Raw genomic sequence first — 13,958 nt, forward strand, 5'->3', positions numbered from 1 at the left:
CAACCAGTAATATGGCAGTAGTATCTGTGAATTGTATATGGTGAGAGCAAACAACCAGAAGTACGGCAGTAGTATCTGCGAATTGTATATGGTGGGAGCAAACAACCAGTAATATGGCAGTAGTATCTGTGTGAATTGTATATGGTGGGAGCAAACAACCAGTAGTAGTATGGCAATAGTATCTGTGAATTGTATATGGTGGGAGCAAACAACCAGTAATATGGCAGTAGTATCTGTGAATTGTATATGGTGAGAGCAAACAACCAGAAGTATGGCAGTAGTATCTGCGAATTGTATATGGTGGGAGCAAACAACCAGTAGTATGGCAGTAGTATCTGTGAATTGTAAATTATGGGAGCAAACAACCAGTAGTATGGCAGTAGTATCTGTGAATTGTATATGGTGGGAGCAAACAACCAGTAATATGGCAGTAGTATCTGTGAATTGTATATGGTGGGAGCAAACAACCAGTCATATGGCAATAGTATCTGCGAATTGTATATGGTGAGAGCAAACAACCAGTAGTATGGCAGTAGTATCTGTGAATTGTATATGGTGGGAGCAAACAACCAGTAGTATGGCAATAGTATCTGTGAATTGTATATGGTGGGAGCAAACAACCAGTAATATGGCAGTAGTATCTGTGAATTGTATATGGTGGGAGCAAACAACCAGTGATATGGCGATAGTATCTGTGAATTGTATATGGTGGGAGCAAACAACCAGTGATATGGCGATAGTATCTGTGAATTGTATATGGTGGGAGCAAACAACCAGTAATATGGCAATAGTATCTGTGAGTTGTATATGGTGGGAGACAAACAACCAGTAATATGTAGTAGTATCTGTGAATTGTATATGGTGGAGCAAACAACCAGTAGTATATGAATTGTGTGGTATCTGTGAGATTGTATATGGTGGGAGCAAACAAGCAGTAATATGGCGATAGTATCTGTGAATTGTATATGGTGGGAGCAAACAACCAGTAATATGGCGATAGTATCTGTGAATTGTATATGGTGGGAGCAAACAACCAGTAATATGGCAGTAGTATCTGTGAATGGGAGCAAACAACCCTGTATATGGTGGGAACAAACAACCAGTAGTATGGCAGTAGTATCTGTGAATTGTATATGGTGGGAGCAAACAACCAGCACCAGTAGTATGGCAACATGGTGGAGCAAACAACCAGTGGCAGCATCCATGTATCTGTAGATTGTATATGGTGGGAGCAAACAACCAGTAATATGGCGATAGTATCTGTGAATTGTGTATATGGTGGGAGACAAACAATAGTAATATGGCAGGATAGTATCTGTGGCCCAGGTATGGTAGTATCTGGAACAGCAAACAACCAGTAATATGGCAGTAGTATCTGTGGAATTGTATGGTGGCCCAGGAACAAACAACCAGTAGCACCCAGGCAGGTGAATAGTGGCCCAGGAAACAACCAGTAGTATGGCAGTAGTATCTGTGGAATGGTATATGGTGGGAACAAACAACCAGTAATATGGCGATAGTATCTGTGAATTGTATATGGTGAAACAAACAACCAGTAGTATGGCAATAGTATCTGTGAATTGTATATGGTGGGAGCAAACAACCAGTCAGTATGGCAGTAGTATCAGAATATCTGTGGACCCATATGACCAGGACCATTGGCATGTGAATGGACCAGGAAACATGGCCAGTATCTGTGAGGGAGGCAAACAGCTGTGAATTGTATATGGTGGGAGCAAACAACCATGGACCAATAGTAGTATCTGTGGTATTGTATATGGTGGAGCAAACAACCAGTGGTATGGCAGTAGTATCTGTGAATTGTATGTATGGTGGGAAACAGTATGGCAGTAGGTATCTGTGAATCAACCCAGGTGGACAAACAACCAACCAGTATGGCTGTGAAGTATCTGTGAATTGTATATGGTGGGGCAAACAACCAGTAGTATGGCAGTAGTATCTGTGAATTGTATATGGTGGAGAGCAAACAACCAGTAATATGGCAAGGAGCAAACAACCAGTAGTATCTGTGAATTGTATATGGTGGGAGCAAACAACCAGTAATATGGCAGTAGTATCTGTGAATTGTATATGGTGGGAACAAACAACCAGCCAGTAATATGTAAGTATCTGTGAATTGTATATGGTGGGAGCAAACAACCAGTAGTATGTGAATAGTATCTGTGAAATGAAGTGTATATGGTGGGAGCAAACAACCAGTATGGTATGGCAATAGTATCTGTGAATTGTATATGAACAACAAACCAGTAGTATGGCACAAGTACTGTGAATTGTGTACCCAGTAACAACCTGCAAACAACCAGTGGTATGGTGTGGAGTATCTGTGAATTGTAATATGGTGGACCAAGCAAACAGCAAACCCAGTATGGCAGTATCTGTGACCATATGGTATCTGTGAATGTGATCTATGGTGGGAGCAAACAACCAGTAGTATGGCAGTAGTATCTGTGAATTGTATATTATGGGGCAAACAACCAGTAGTATGGCAGTAGTATCAATGAATTGTATGGTGTATGGGAGCAAACAAGGAAGGTATATGGCAGTAGTATCTGTGAATTGTGTATATGGTGGGAGCAAACAACCAGTAATATGGCAGTAGTATCTGTGAATTGTATATGGTGGAGCAAACAACCAGTAGTATGGCAGATAGTATCTGTGGTGTATATGGTGGGAGCAAACAACTGGTGGAGTAGTATGGACAACCAATAGTATCTGTGAATTGTATATGGTGGAGCAAACAACCAGTGTAGTATGGCATTAGTATCTGTGAATTGTATATGGTGGGAGCAAACATGGTGTATCTGTGAAATTGTAGTATGTGAGCAAACAACCAGTAGTATCATGTAGAATTGAATCATGTATATGGAGCAAACAACCAGTAATATAGCAGTAGTATCTGTGAATTGTATATGGTGGGAGCAAACAACCAGTAGTATGGCAGTAGTATCTGTGAATTGTATATGGTGAGGAGCAAACAAATGATAGTATGGCAGTAGTATCTGTGAATTGTATATGGTGGGAGCAAACAACCAGTAGTATGGTAATAGTATCTGTGAATTGTATATGGTGGGAGCAAACAACCAGTAATATGGCAGTAGTATCTGTGAATTGTATATGGTGGAACAAACAATGAACCAGTATGGCAGTAGTATCTGCGAATTGTATATGGTGGGAGCAAACAACCAGTAGTATGGCAGTAGTATCTGTGAATTGTATATGGTGGAGCAAACAACCAGTAATATGGCAGCATCTGTGGAATGTATAGGTGAATTGTATATGGTGGGAGCAAACAACCAGTAATATGGCAGTAGTATCTGTGAATTGTATATGGTGGGAGCAAACAACCAGTAGTATGGCAGTAGTATCTGTGAATTGTATATGGTGGGAGCAAACAACCAGTAATATGGCAATAGTATCTGTGTGTATATGGTGTATATGGTGGTATATGGTGGTGGGAATTGTAAACAACCAGTAATATGGCGATAGTATCTGTGAATTGTATATGGTGGGAGCAAACAACCAGTAATATGGCTGTAGTATCTGTGGAGCAAAATATGCAATATGGCGATAGTATCTGTGAAAACAACCAGCAAACAGTATGGCAGCAATAGTATCTGAATTGTGGGAGCAAACAACCAGTACAGTATATGGTGGGATGGTAAAGTATCTGTGGAACAACCAGTAGTATGGCAGTAGTATCTGTGAATTGTATATGGTGGGAGCAAACAACCAGTAGTATGGCAGTAGTATCTGTGAATTGTATATGGTGGGAGCAAACAACCAGTAGTATGGCAGTAGTATCTGTGAATTGTAAATTATGGGAGCAAACAACCAGTAGTATGGCAGTAGTATCTGTGAATTGTATATGGTGGGAGCAAACAACCAGTAATATGGCGATAGTATCTGTGAATTGTATATGGTGGGAGCAAACAACCAGTAATATGGCAATAGTATCTGTGAATTGTATATGGTGGGAGCAAACAACCAGTAATATGGCGATAGTATCTGTGAATTGTATATGGTGGGAGCAAACAACCAGTAATATGGCAATAGTATCTGTGAATTGTATATGGTGGGAGCAAACAACCAGTAATATGGCGATAGTATCTGCGAATTGTATATGGTGAGAGCAAACAACCAGTAGTATGGCAGTAGTATCTGTGAATTGTATATGGTGGGAGCAAACAACCAGTAGTATGGCAGTAGTATCTGTGAATTGTAAATTATGGGAGCAAACAACCAGTAGTATGGCAGTAGTATCTGTGAATTGTATATGGTGGGAGCAAACAACCAGTAATATGGCAGTAGTATCTGTGAATTGTATATGGTGGGAGCAAACAACCAGTCATATGGCAATAGTATCTGCGAATTGTATATGGTGAGAGCAAACAACCAGTAGTATGGCAGTAGTATCTGTGAATTGTATATGGTGGGAGCAAACAACCAGTAGTATGGCAATAGTATCTGTGAATTGTATATGGTGGGAGCAAACAACCAGTAATATGGCAGTAGTATCTGTGAATTGTATATGGTGAGAGCAAACAACCAGAAGTACGGCAGTAGTATCTGCGAATTGTATATGGTGGGAGCAAACAACCAGTAATATGGCAGTAGTATCTGCGAATTGTATATGGTGGGAGCAAACAACCAGTAGTATGGCAGTAGTATCTGTGAATTGTATATGGTGGGAGCAAACAACCAGTAATATGGCAATAGTATCTGTGAATTGTATATGGTGGGAGCAAACAACCAGTAATATGGCAGTAGTATCTGCGAATTGTATATGGTGGGAGCAAACAACCAGTAATATGGCAGTAGTATCTGCGAATTGTATATGGTGGGAGCAAACAACCAGTAGTATGGCAGTAGTATCTGTGAATTGTATATGGTGGGAGCAAACAACCAGTAATATGGCAGTAGTATCTGCGAATTGTATATGGTGGGAGCAAACAACCAGTAGTATGGCAGTAGTATCTGTGAATTGTATATGGTGGGAGCAAACAACCAGTAATATGGCAATAGTATCTGTGAATTGTATATGGTGGGAGCAAACAACCAGTAGTATGGCAGTAGTATCTGTGAATTGTATATGGTGGGAGCAAACAACCAGTAATATGGCAGTAGTATCTGCGAATTGTATATGGTGGGAGCAAACAACCAGTAATATGGCAGTAGTATCTGCGAATTGTATATGGTGGGAGGAAACAACCAGTAGTATGGCAATAGTATCTGTGAATTGTATATGGTGGGAGCAAACAACCAGTAATATGGCAGTAGTATCTGTGAATTGTATATGGTGGGAGCAAACAACCAGTAATATGGCAATAGTATCTGTGAATTGTATATGGTGGGAGCAAACAACCAGTAATATGGCAGTAGCATCTGTGAATTGTATATGGTGGGAGCAAACAACCAGTAATATGGCAGTAGTATCTGTGAATTGTATATGACACTTTGGTTCAGGCCGTGTATCGCATAAGGAAGCATGATAAGTTTGCTGGTCCATTGCGGTGTCATGAAACCCACAGAGGCAAGGGAAGGAAAATGCTTCTTCTTCCACAGGTGATGTCGGAGAACTCTGCAGGATAGAGGATGTTCTTAACATCAAGCATGTTAAGAGAAGTGTCCTTTCATGTCATGGAAACATATTGTAATGTGCGTGTGTGGCTTGGTGTCACATCATTTATCAAACACTGTGGTTTCTAACCTATCCAAGGATTTGTAAAACACTCACAGGTCAACGACCATTTCCTTTTTGAGGCCCAATCGCCACAAAACAATTGTCTGTGTTTGCCGTGAGAAATATCAAATGGATAGATATGGTCGGAATAAAGTTCTTTCGAAAATTACTGGAACTATTACAATTTGGAATATATTATTTGTATATTAAGCCGGCTTTCACGCTGGCTTCAACAATATCTACATGTTGAACATGTAAGGCTTTGACTCTGTAAAATAACCTTCACGATTATTACCTTGTTAGATATGATGGCAGTCCTGAGAATTTGTTTTAATTAAATGAAGCACAACCATTCATTACTTATATCTGAGGCGTTCAAATCTATATCTTGATATCATATCACAGCTACCTCTATGTCCTTCTAATGAAAACCTCACATAAATGTTGGTAATAAGCAAATGGCCTTTTCAGTTTAAAGCATCAAAGCGCTGCCTTATACACATCATGTCTACATTATCGTGGGCAGTTCCAATGTTCTTGCAGTGCCAATTGTAGCTAGATACCCCTCTGCTTGACCTTCGCTTCTGACTGGTATATCACTTCACCGATTGTGTTGGCGGTTCCCAGGGTGAACTGTAGGTGGTTCCCAGGGTGAACTATAGGTGGTTTCCAGGGTCAACTGTAGGTGGTTCCCAGGGTGAACTGTGGGTGGTTACCAGGGTGAACTGAAGGTGATTCCAGGGTGAACTGTAGGTGGTTCCCAGGGTGAACTGTGGGTGGTTCCCAGGGTGAACTGAAGGTGATTCTCAGGGTGAACTGTAGGTGGTTCTCAAGGTGAAGTGAAGGTGGTTCCCAGGGTGAACTGTAGGTGGTTCCCAGGGTGAACTGTGGGTGGTTCCCAGGGTGAACTGTGGGTTGTTCCCAGGGTGAACTGTAGGTGGTTCACAGTGTGAACTGTAGGTGGTTCCCAGGGTGAACTGTGGGTGGTTTCCAGGGTGAACTGTGGGTGGTTCCCAGGGTGAACTGTAAGTGGATCCCAGGGTGAACTGTAGGTGGTTCCCAGGGTGAACTGTGGGTGGTTCCCAGGGTGAACTGAAGGTGATTCCAGGGTGAAGTGTAGGTGGTTCCCAAGCTGAACTGTAGGTGGTTCCCAGGCTGAACTGAAGGTGATTCCAGGGTGAACTGTAGGTGGTTTCCAAGTTGAATTGTAGGTGGTTCCCAGGATGAATTGTGGGTGGTTCCTAGGGTGAATTGTAGGTGGTACCCAGGGTGAATTGTGGGTGGTGCCCAAGCTGAACTGTAGGTGGTTCCCAGGATGAATTGTAGGTGGTTCCCAGGGTGAATTGTGGGTGGTTCCCAAGCTGAACTGTAGGTGGTTCCCAGGATGAATTGTGGGTGGTTCCCAGGGTGAATTGTGGGTGGTTCCCAAGCTGAACTGTAGGTGGTTCCCAGGATGAATTGTAGGTGGTTCCCAAGGTGAAGTGAAGGTGGTTCCCAAGCTGAACTGTAGGTGGTTCCCAGGGTGAACTGTGGGTGGTTCCCAAGCTGAACCGTAGGTGGTTCCCAGGATGAATTGTGGTTGGTTCCCAGGGTGAATTGTAGGTGGTTCCCAGGGTGAAGTGTGGGTGGTGCCCAAGCTGAACTGTAGGTGGTTCCCAGGGTGAACTGTAGGTGGTTCCCGGGGTGAACTGTAGGTGGTTCCCAGGGTGAACTATGGGTGGTTCCCAATGTGAACTGAAGGTGATTCCAGGATGAACTGTAGGTGGTTCCCAGGGTGAACTGTAGGTGGTTCCCAGGGTGAACTGAAGGTGATTCCCAGGGTGAACTGTAGGTGGTTCCCAAGGTGAAGTGAAGGTGGTTCCCAGTGTGAACTGTAGGTGGTTCCCAGGGTGAACTGTGGGTTGTTCCCAGGGTGAACTGTAGGTAGTTCCCAGGGTGAACTGTGGGTGGTTTCCAGAATGAACTGTGGGTGGTTCCCAGGGTGAACTGTAAGTGGTTCCTAGGGTGAACTGTAGGTGGTTCCCAGGGTGAACTGTGGGTGGTTCCCAGGGTGAACTGAAGGTGATTCCAGGGTGAACTGTAGGTGGTTCCCAAGCTGAACTGTAGGTGGTTCCCAGGGTGAACTGAAGGTGATTCCAGGGTGAACTGTAGGTGGTTCCGAAGCTGAACTGTAGGTGGTTCCCAGGATGAATTGTGGGTGGTTCCCAGGGTGAATTGTAGGTGGTTCCCAGGGTGAAGTGTGGGTGGTGCCCAAGCTGAACTGTAGGTGGTTCCCAGGATGAATTGTGGGTGGTTCCCAGGGTGAACTGTGGGTGGTTCCAGGGTGAACTGTAGATGGTTCCCAAGCTGAACTATAGGTGGTTCCCAGGGTGAACTGAAGGTGATTCCAGGGTGAACTGTAGGTGGTTCCCAAGCTGAACTGTAGGTGGTTCCCAGGCTGAACTGAAGGTGATTCCAGGGTGAACTGTAGGTGGTTCCCAAGGTGAAGTGAAGGTGGTTCCCAGTGTGAACTGTAGGTGGTTCCCAGGGTGAACTGTGGGTGGTTCCCAGGGTGAACTGTGGGTTGTTCCCAGGGTGAACTGTAGGTGGTTCACAGTGTGAACTGTAGGCGGTTCCCAGGGTGAACTGTGGGTGGTTTCCAGGGTGAACTGTGGGTGGTTCCCAGGGTGAACTGTAGGTGGTTCCCAGGGTGAACTGTAGGTGGTTCCCAGGGTGAACTGTGGGTGGGTCCCAGGGTGAACTGAAGGTGATTCCAGGGTGAGCTGTAGGTGGTTCCCAAGCTGAACTGTAGGTGGTTCCCAGGCTGAACTGAAGGTGATTCCAGGGTGAACTGTAGGTGGTTCCCAAGCTGAACTGTAGGTGGTTCCCAGGATGAATTGTGGGTGGTTACCAGGGTGAATTGTAGGTGGTTCCCAGGGTGAATTGTGGGTGGTGCCCAAGCTGAACTGTAGGTGGTTCCCAGGATGAATTGTAGATGGTTCCCAGGGTGAATTGTGGGTGGTTCCCAAGCTGAACTGTAGGTGGTTCCCAGGATGAATTGTGGGTGGTTCCCAGGGTGAACTGTGGGTGGTTCCAGGGTGAACTGTAGGTGGTTCCCAAGCTGAACTATAGGTGGTTCCCAGGGTGAACTGAAGGTGATTCCAGGGTGAACTGTAGGTGGTTCCCAAGCTGAACTGTAGGTGGTTTCCAGGCTGAACTGAAGGTGATTCCAGGGTGGACTGTAGGTGGTTCCCAAGCTGAACTGTAGGTGGTTCCCAGGATGAATTGTGGGTGGTTCCCAGGGTGAATTGTGGGTGGTTTCCAGGGTGAATTGTGGGTGGTTCGCAAGCTGAACTCTAGGTGGTTCCCAAGCTGAACTGTAGGTGGTTCCCAAGCTGAACTGTAGGTGGTTCCCAAGCTGAACTGTAGGTGGTTCCCAGGCTGAACTGAAGGTGATTCCAGGGTGAACTGTAGGTGGTTCCCAAGCTGAACTGTAGGTGGTTCCCAGGATGAATTGTGGGTGGTTCCCAGGGTGAATTGTGGGTGGTTCCCAGGGTGAATTGTGGGTGGTTCGCAAGCTGAACTCTAGGTGGTTCCCAAGCTGAACTGTAGGTGGTTCCCAAGCTGAACTATAGGTGGTTCCCAAGCTGAACTGTAGGTGGTTCCCAGGCTGAACTGAAGGTGATTCCAGGGTGAACTGTAGGTGGTTCCCAAGCTGAACTGTAGGTGGTTCCCAGGATGAACTGTAGGTGGTTCCCAGGATGAATTGTGGGTGGTTCCCAGGGTGAACTGTGGGTGGTTCCAGGGTGAACTGTAGATGGTTCCCAAGCTGAACTATAGGTGGTTCCCAGGGTGAACTGAAGGTTATTCCAGGGTGAACTGTAGGTGGTTCCCAAGCTGAACTGTAGGTGGTTCCCAGGCTGAACTGAAGGTGATTCCAGGGTGAACTGTAGGTGGTTCCCAAGGTGAAGTGAAGGTGGTTCCCAGTGTGACCTGTAGGTGGTTCCAGGGTGAACTGTGGGTTGTTCCCAGGGTGAACTGTAGGTGGTTCACAGTGTGAACTGTGGGTGGTTCCCAGGGTGAACTGTGGGTGGTTTCCAGGGTGAACTGTGGGTGGTTCCCAGGGTGAACTGTAGGTGGTTCCCAGGGTGAACTGTAGGTGGTTCCCAGGGTGAACTGTGGGTGGGTCCCAGGGTGAACTGAAGGTGATTCCAGGGTGAGCTGTAGGTGGTTCCCAAGCTGAACTGTAGGTGGTTCCCAGGCTGAACTGAAGGTGATTCCAGGGTGAACTGTAGGTGGTTCCCAAGCTGAACTGTAGGTGGTTCCCAGGATGAATTGTGGTGGTTCCCAGGGGTGAATTGTAGGTGGTTCCCAGGGTGAACTGTGGGTGGTGCCCAAGCTGAACTGTAGGTGGTTCCCAGGATGAACTGTAGATGGTTCCCAGGGTGAATTGTGGGTGGTTCCCAAGCTGAACTGTAGGTGGTTCCCAGGATGAACTGTGGGTGGTTCCCAGGGTGAACTGTGGGTGGTTCCAGGGTGAACTGTAGGTGGTTCCCAAGCTGAACTAGAGTATATCCCTGAGTATCCCAACTGTGTGTTGGCCATTGAATGTCAACGTCTCCAGTGTAAATATAAGTGCATCAATATAGAGTATATCCCTGACTGTGTGTTGGCTATTGAATATCAACGTCTCCAGTGTAAATATAAGTGCATCAATATAGAGTATATCCCTGACTGTGTGTTGGCTATTGAATGTCAACGTCTCCAGTGTAAATATACGTGCATCAATATAGAGTATATCCCTGACTGTGTGTTGGCTATTGGATGTCAACGTCTCCAGTGTAAATATACGTGCATCAATATAGAGTATATCCCTGACTGTGTGTTGGCTATTGGATGTCAACGTCTCCAGTGTAAATATAAGTGCATCAATATAGAGTATATCCCTGACTGTGTGTTGGCTATTGAATATCAACGTCTCCAGTGTAAATATAAGTGCATCAATATAGAGTATATCCCTGACTGTGTGTTGGCTATTGGATGTCAACGTCTCCAGTGTAAATATAAGTGCATCAATATAGAGTATATCCCTGACTGTGTGTTGGCTATTGATAGTCAACGTCTCCAGTGTAAATATACGTGCATCAATATAGAGTATATCCCTGACTGTGTGTTGGCTATTGATAGTCAACGTCTCCAGTGTAAATATACGTGCATCAATATAGAGTATATCCCTGACTGTGTGTTGGCCAATATTGACAGTCAACGTCTCCAGTGTAAATATACGTGCATCAATATAGAGTATATCCCTGACTGTGTGTTGGCTATTGATAGTCAACGTCTCCAGTGTAAATATACGTGCATCAATATAGAGTATATCCCTGACTGTGTGTTGGCTATTGATAGTCAACGTCTCCAGTGTAAATATACGTGCATCAATATAGAGTATATCCCTGACTGTGTGTTGGCTATTGAAAGTCAACGTCTCCAGTGTAAATATAAGTGCATCAATATAGAGTATATCCCTGACTGTGTGTTGGCTATTGAATATAGTCAACGTCTCCAGTGTAAATATAAGTGCATCAATATAGAGTATATCCCTGACTGTGTGTTGGCTATTGACAGTCAACGTCTCCAGTGTAAATATAAGTGCATCAATATAGAGTATATCCCTGACTGTGTGTTGGCTATTGATAGTCAACGTCTCCAGTGTAAATATAAGTGCATCAATATAGAGTATATCCCTGACTGTGTGTTGGCTATTGAAAGTCAACGTCTCCAGTGTAAATATAAGTGCATCAATATAGAGTATATCCCTGACTGTGTGTTGGCTATTGAAAGTCAACGTCTCCAGTGTAAATATAAGTGCATCAATATAGAGTATATCCCTGACTGTGTGTTGGCTATTGAAAGTCAACGTCTCCAGTGTAAATATAAGTGCATCAATATAGAGTATATCCCTGACTGTGTGTTGGCTATTGAAAGTCAACGTCTCCAGTGTAAATATAAGTGCATCAATATAGAGTATATCCCTGACTGTGTGTTGGCTATTGAAAGTCAACGTCTCCAGAGTAAATATAAGTGCATCAATATAGAGTATATACCTGACTGTCTTTTGGCCATTGAGAAATGCTCGAGACAAGGTGAAAGCCACCAATACCTTTGCTATAAGGGTTTGCTGCTCAGGACCAGTCACTTCCCACTCGCAATCGCCAAGATGTGATTCATGAAGAAATAATATCATGAAATATCGTCTTTGTAATGAATTTACTGTACAGCGTCTTGTCAGTTGATGCCCTTCCTCTGCACAAACATCATATCTGAAGTGACATGTTGGCATGGCTCGTTTTTCTACTCGCGTCTGCGCCATACCAGTGGCTTTGACTCCGAGGTCTATCCATATTGTGACCCTGAACAAGCCAAAGGCGTTATAGAAAAGTCTTTTAAACTTCTTTGCAATAGGGCTATATACAGCCAGAATTCCTGCCGACAAAACTGATCTTGTACTTTTCGCCAATGATTTGTTTATGTTGCATAATTTTCTATCTTTTTTTGACAGCAACGTGATTGGCAAGATTCGTGAAAAGCATGCTAAATCTGCGGACCTCGCCATTGAAATGTCTCGCTTACACTTGTTCTTGGTGGGTTTCCTGGGAGAAGTCCAGTTCGCCGTCTGGGCTGCGTGTAGAGGGGGCGAGGGTCTGTGCTGATGATGAGCCTCTGCTAAAATTATTCCACAGCCACAAGAAATCTCTGCTAAAATTATACAATTCGGACTATATAATGAGGATGTTTTCATGAATCACCATCAAAATATTGATGATGCCAAGTATCCGCGCCCATCGGTGGCCCCCGTCAGAACCATTAGCAAAGACTAGACAATTGATCACCTGAAACATTCGGGAACGGATGGTACAAGTCAGAACAGGAAATTGCATCTGACATCATTTTTGTCTTTCATGCTTCATATTTTGAATTTTCCTTCATATATACCCTACAGACATTTGACTTCTTTATACAAGCACTAATGTTGTAACCTTGATCAAACAACCTTTTAGCAAGGATCCTCTGAATGTTCTTTGAAATCTTGATGAATAGAGCATGCGTCTATAACTGACGATGAAAGAGTGATGACAGCCACAGGGTAGAAGTGATGACAGCCACAGGGTAGAAGTGATGACAGCCACAGGGTAGAAGTGATGACAGCCACAGGGTAGAAGTGATGACACCCACAGGGTAGAAGTGATGACACCCACAGGGTAGAAGTGATGACACCCACAGGGTAGAAGTGATGACACCCACAGGGTAGAAGCGCTGTCCACACGAAATGTGGAGTTGCCCCCAAAACAACTCCATTTCCTCGATGGACAGTGAAAGAAGGACACGTGGTGAAAAGTAAAGGTAGGTTTTTCCTCGCATTGTCACTATTTTGCAAGTATATCAGGTTTTGCCTTTTGGCAGACGGGTCTAGAAAGTTACAGATCTTTCTGTAATAGCTTGACATCCTCTATATTTATTACAATTGCGCGTTAAGCGAGGGCACCCTCCTGAGTGTCGAAACAAGATAGCGGAAAATGATCGTTTCGACACGAAATATGACATCCTCATCAGCATTGTTGCTGTCAATTCTTAGATATAGTTATATTAGGTCTTCATTCGCAGTTTAGACTTTAAAGCGTCAGCATTTTTTCAATGATCGTCGAAAAATCAATCTGTACATTTTATATGGAGTTGTTCTCGTTTAGCAAACAAACTGTCCAATGCGTTATGATTTTACTGTCCAGGAGTCGACAGTTTATACTTTTAACGGTCAGGTGATCAAACGTTATTCTAGAGATATTTGTTGTGAAGAAGAATGTTTTGTTACTGCCTACCTGGCGTATTTATTACGATTTTTTATCTTCAAGTACGATTGTACACCCTGATTGTATTTTGTACCCTGTGTGGGATTTATTGGATGGAAACCTATAAAAACACAAATGAATTTGTTTTAAAAAACATGCATTCGTTTCAGCTTTACTTGCCAGCGTAAACACGACATGAAAAAGAAGCTAAACAAGAGTGACCTCCCTTTCAAGTCACTCTCGCGCGTGCAACCGAAAGTTAATTTATTCAAAATCGTGACCGTATAGTATGTTCATTGATGAAAGATATAGATCAAGTACTTCGGTAGATGTGAAAATATAAAGTAATCTGATCAGCTGATTTTTCCGGTCTTTATCGTCGTATTTTCCCGGTTTCTACCCATCTTATCCGATTGCTTCTCAACCAGTGGCAT

At 43.9% G+C, this 13,958-nt stretch overlaps 1 protein-coding gene across 2 annotated transcripts in view; it reads left to right on the plus strand.

Annotated features, from left to right (window-relative positions):
- LOC124260430 (glycine N-acyltransferase-like) overlaps positions 1-12,394 on the plus strand; it is a 34,148-nt gene extending 21,754 nt beyond the window's left edge. For both annotated transcript variants that reach the window (XM_046694744.1, XM_046694743.1), the window contains exon 6: positions 12,240-12,394. In XM_046694744.1, the coding sequence (XP_046550700.1) occupies positions 12,240-12,263 (24 nt within the window). In that variant the 3' untranslated portion in view covers positions 12,264-12,394. The remainder of the gene's footprint in view (positions 1-12,239) is intronic.
- The last annotated feature ends 1,564 nt before the right edge of the window (positions 12,395-13,958 follow it).

This window comes from Haliotis rubra, unplaced genomic scaffold (assembly GCF_003918875.1).
Source record: "Haliotis rubra isolate DU_JTF1 unplaced genomic scaffold, ASM391887v1 Scf762, whole genome shotgun sequence".
NCBI classification, from domain to species: domain Eukaryota; kingdom Metazoa; phylum Mollusca; class Gastropoda; order Lepetellida; family Haliotidae; genus Haliotis; species Haliotis rubra.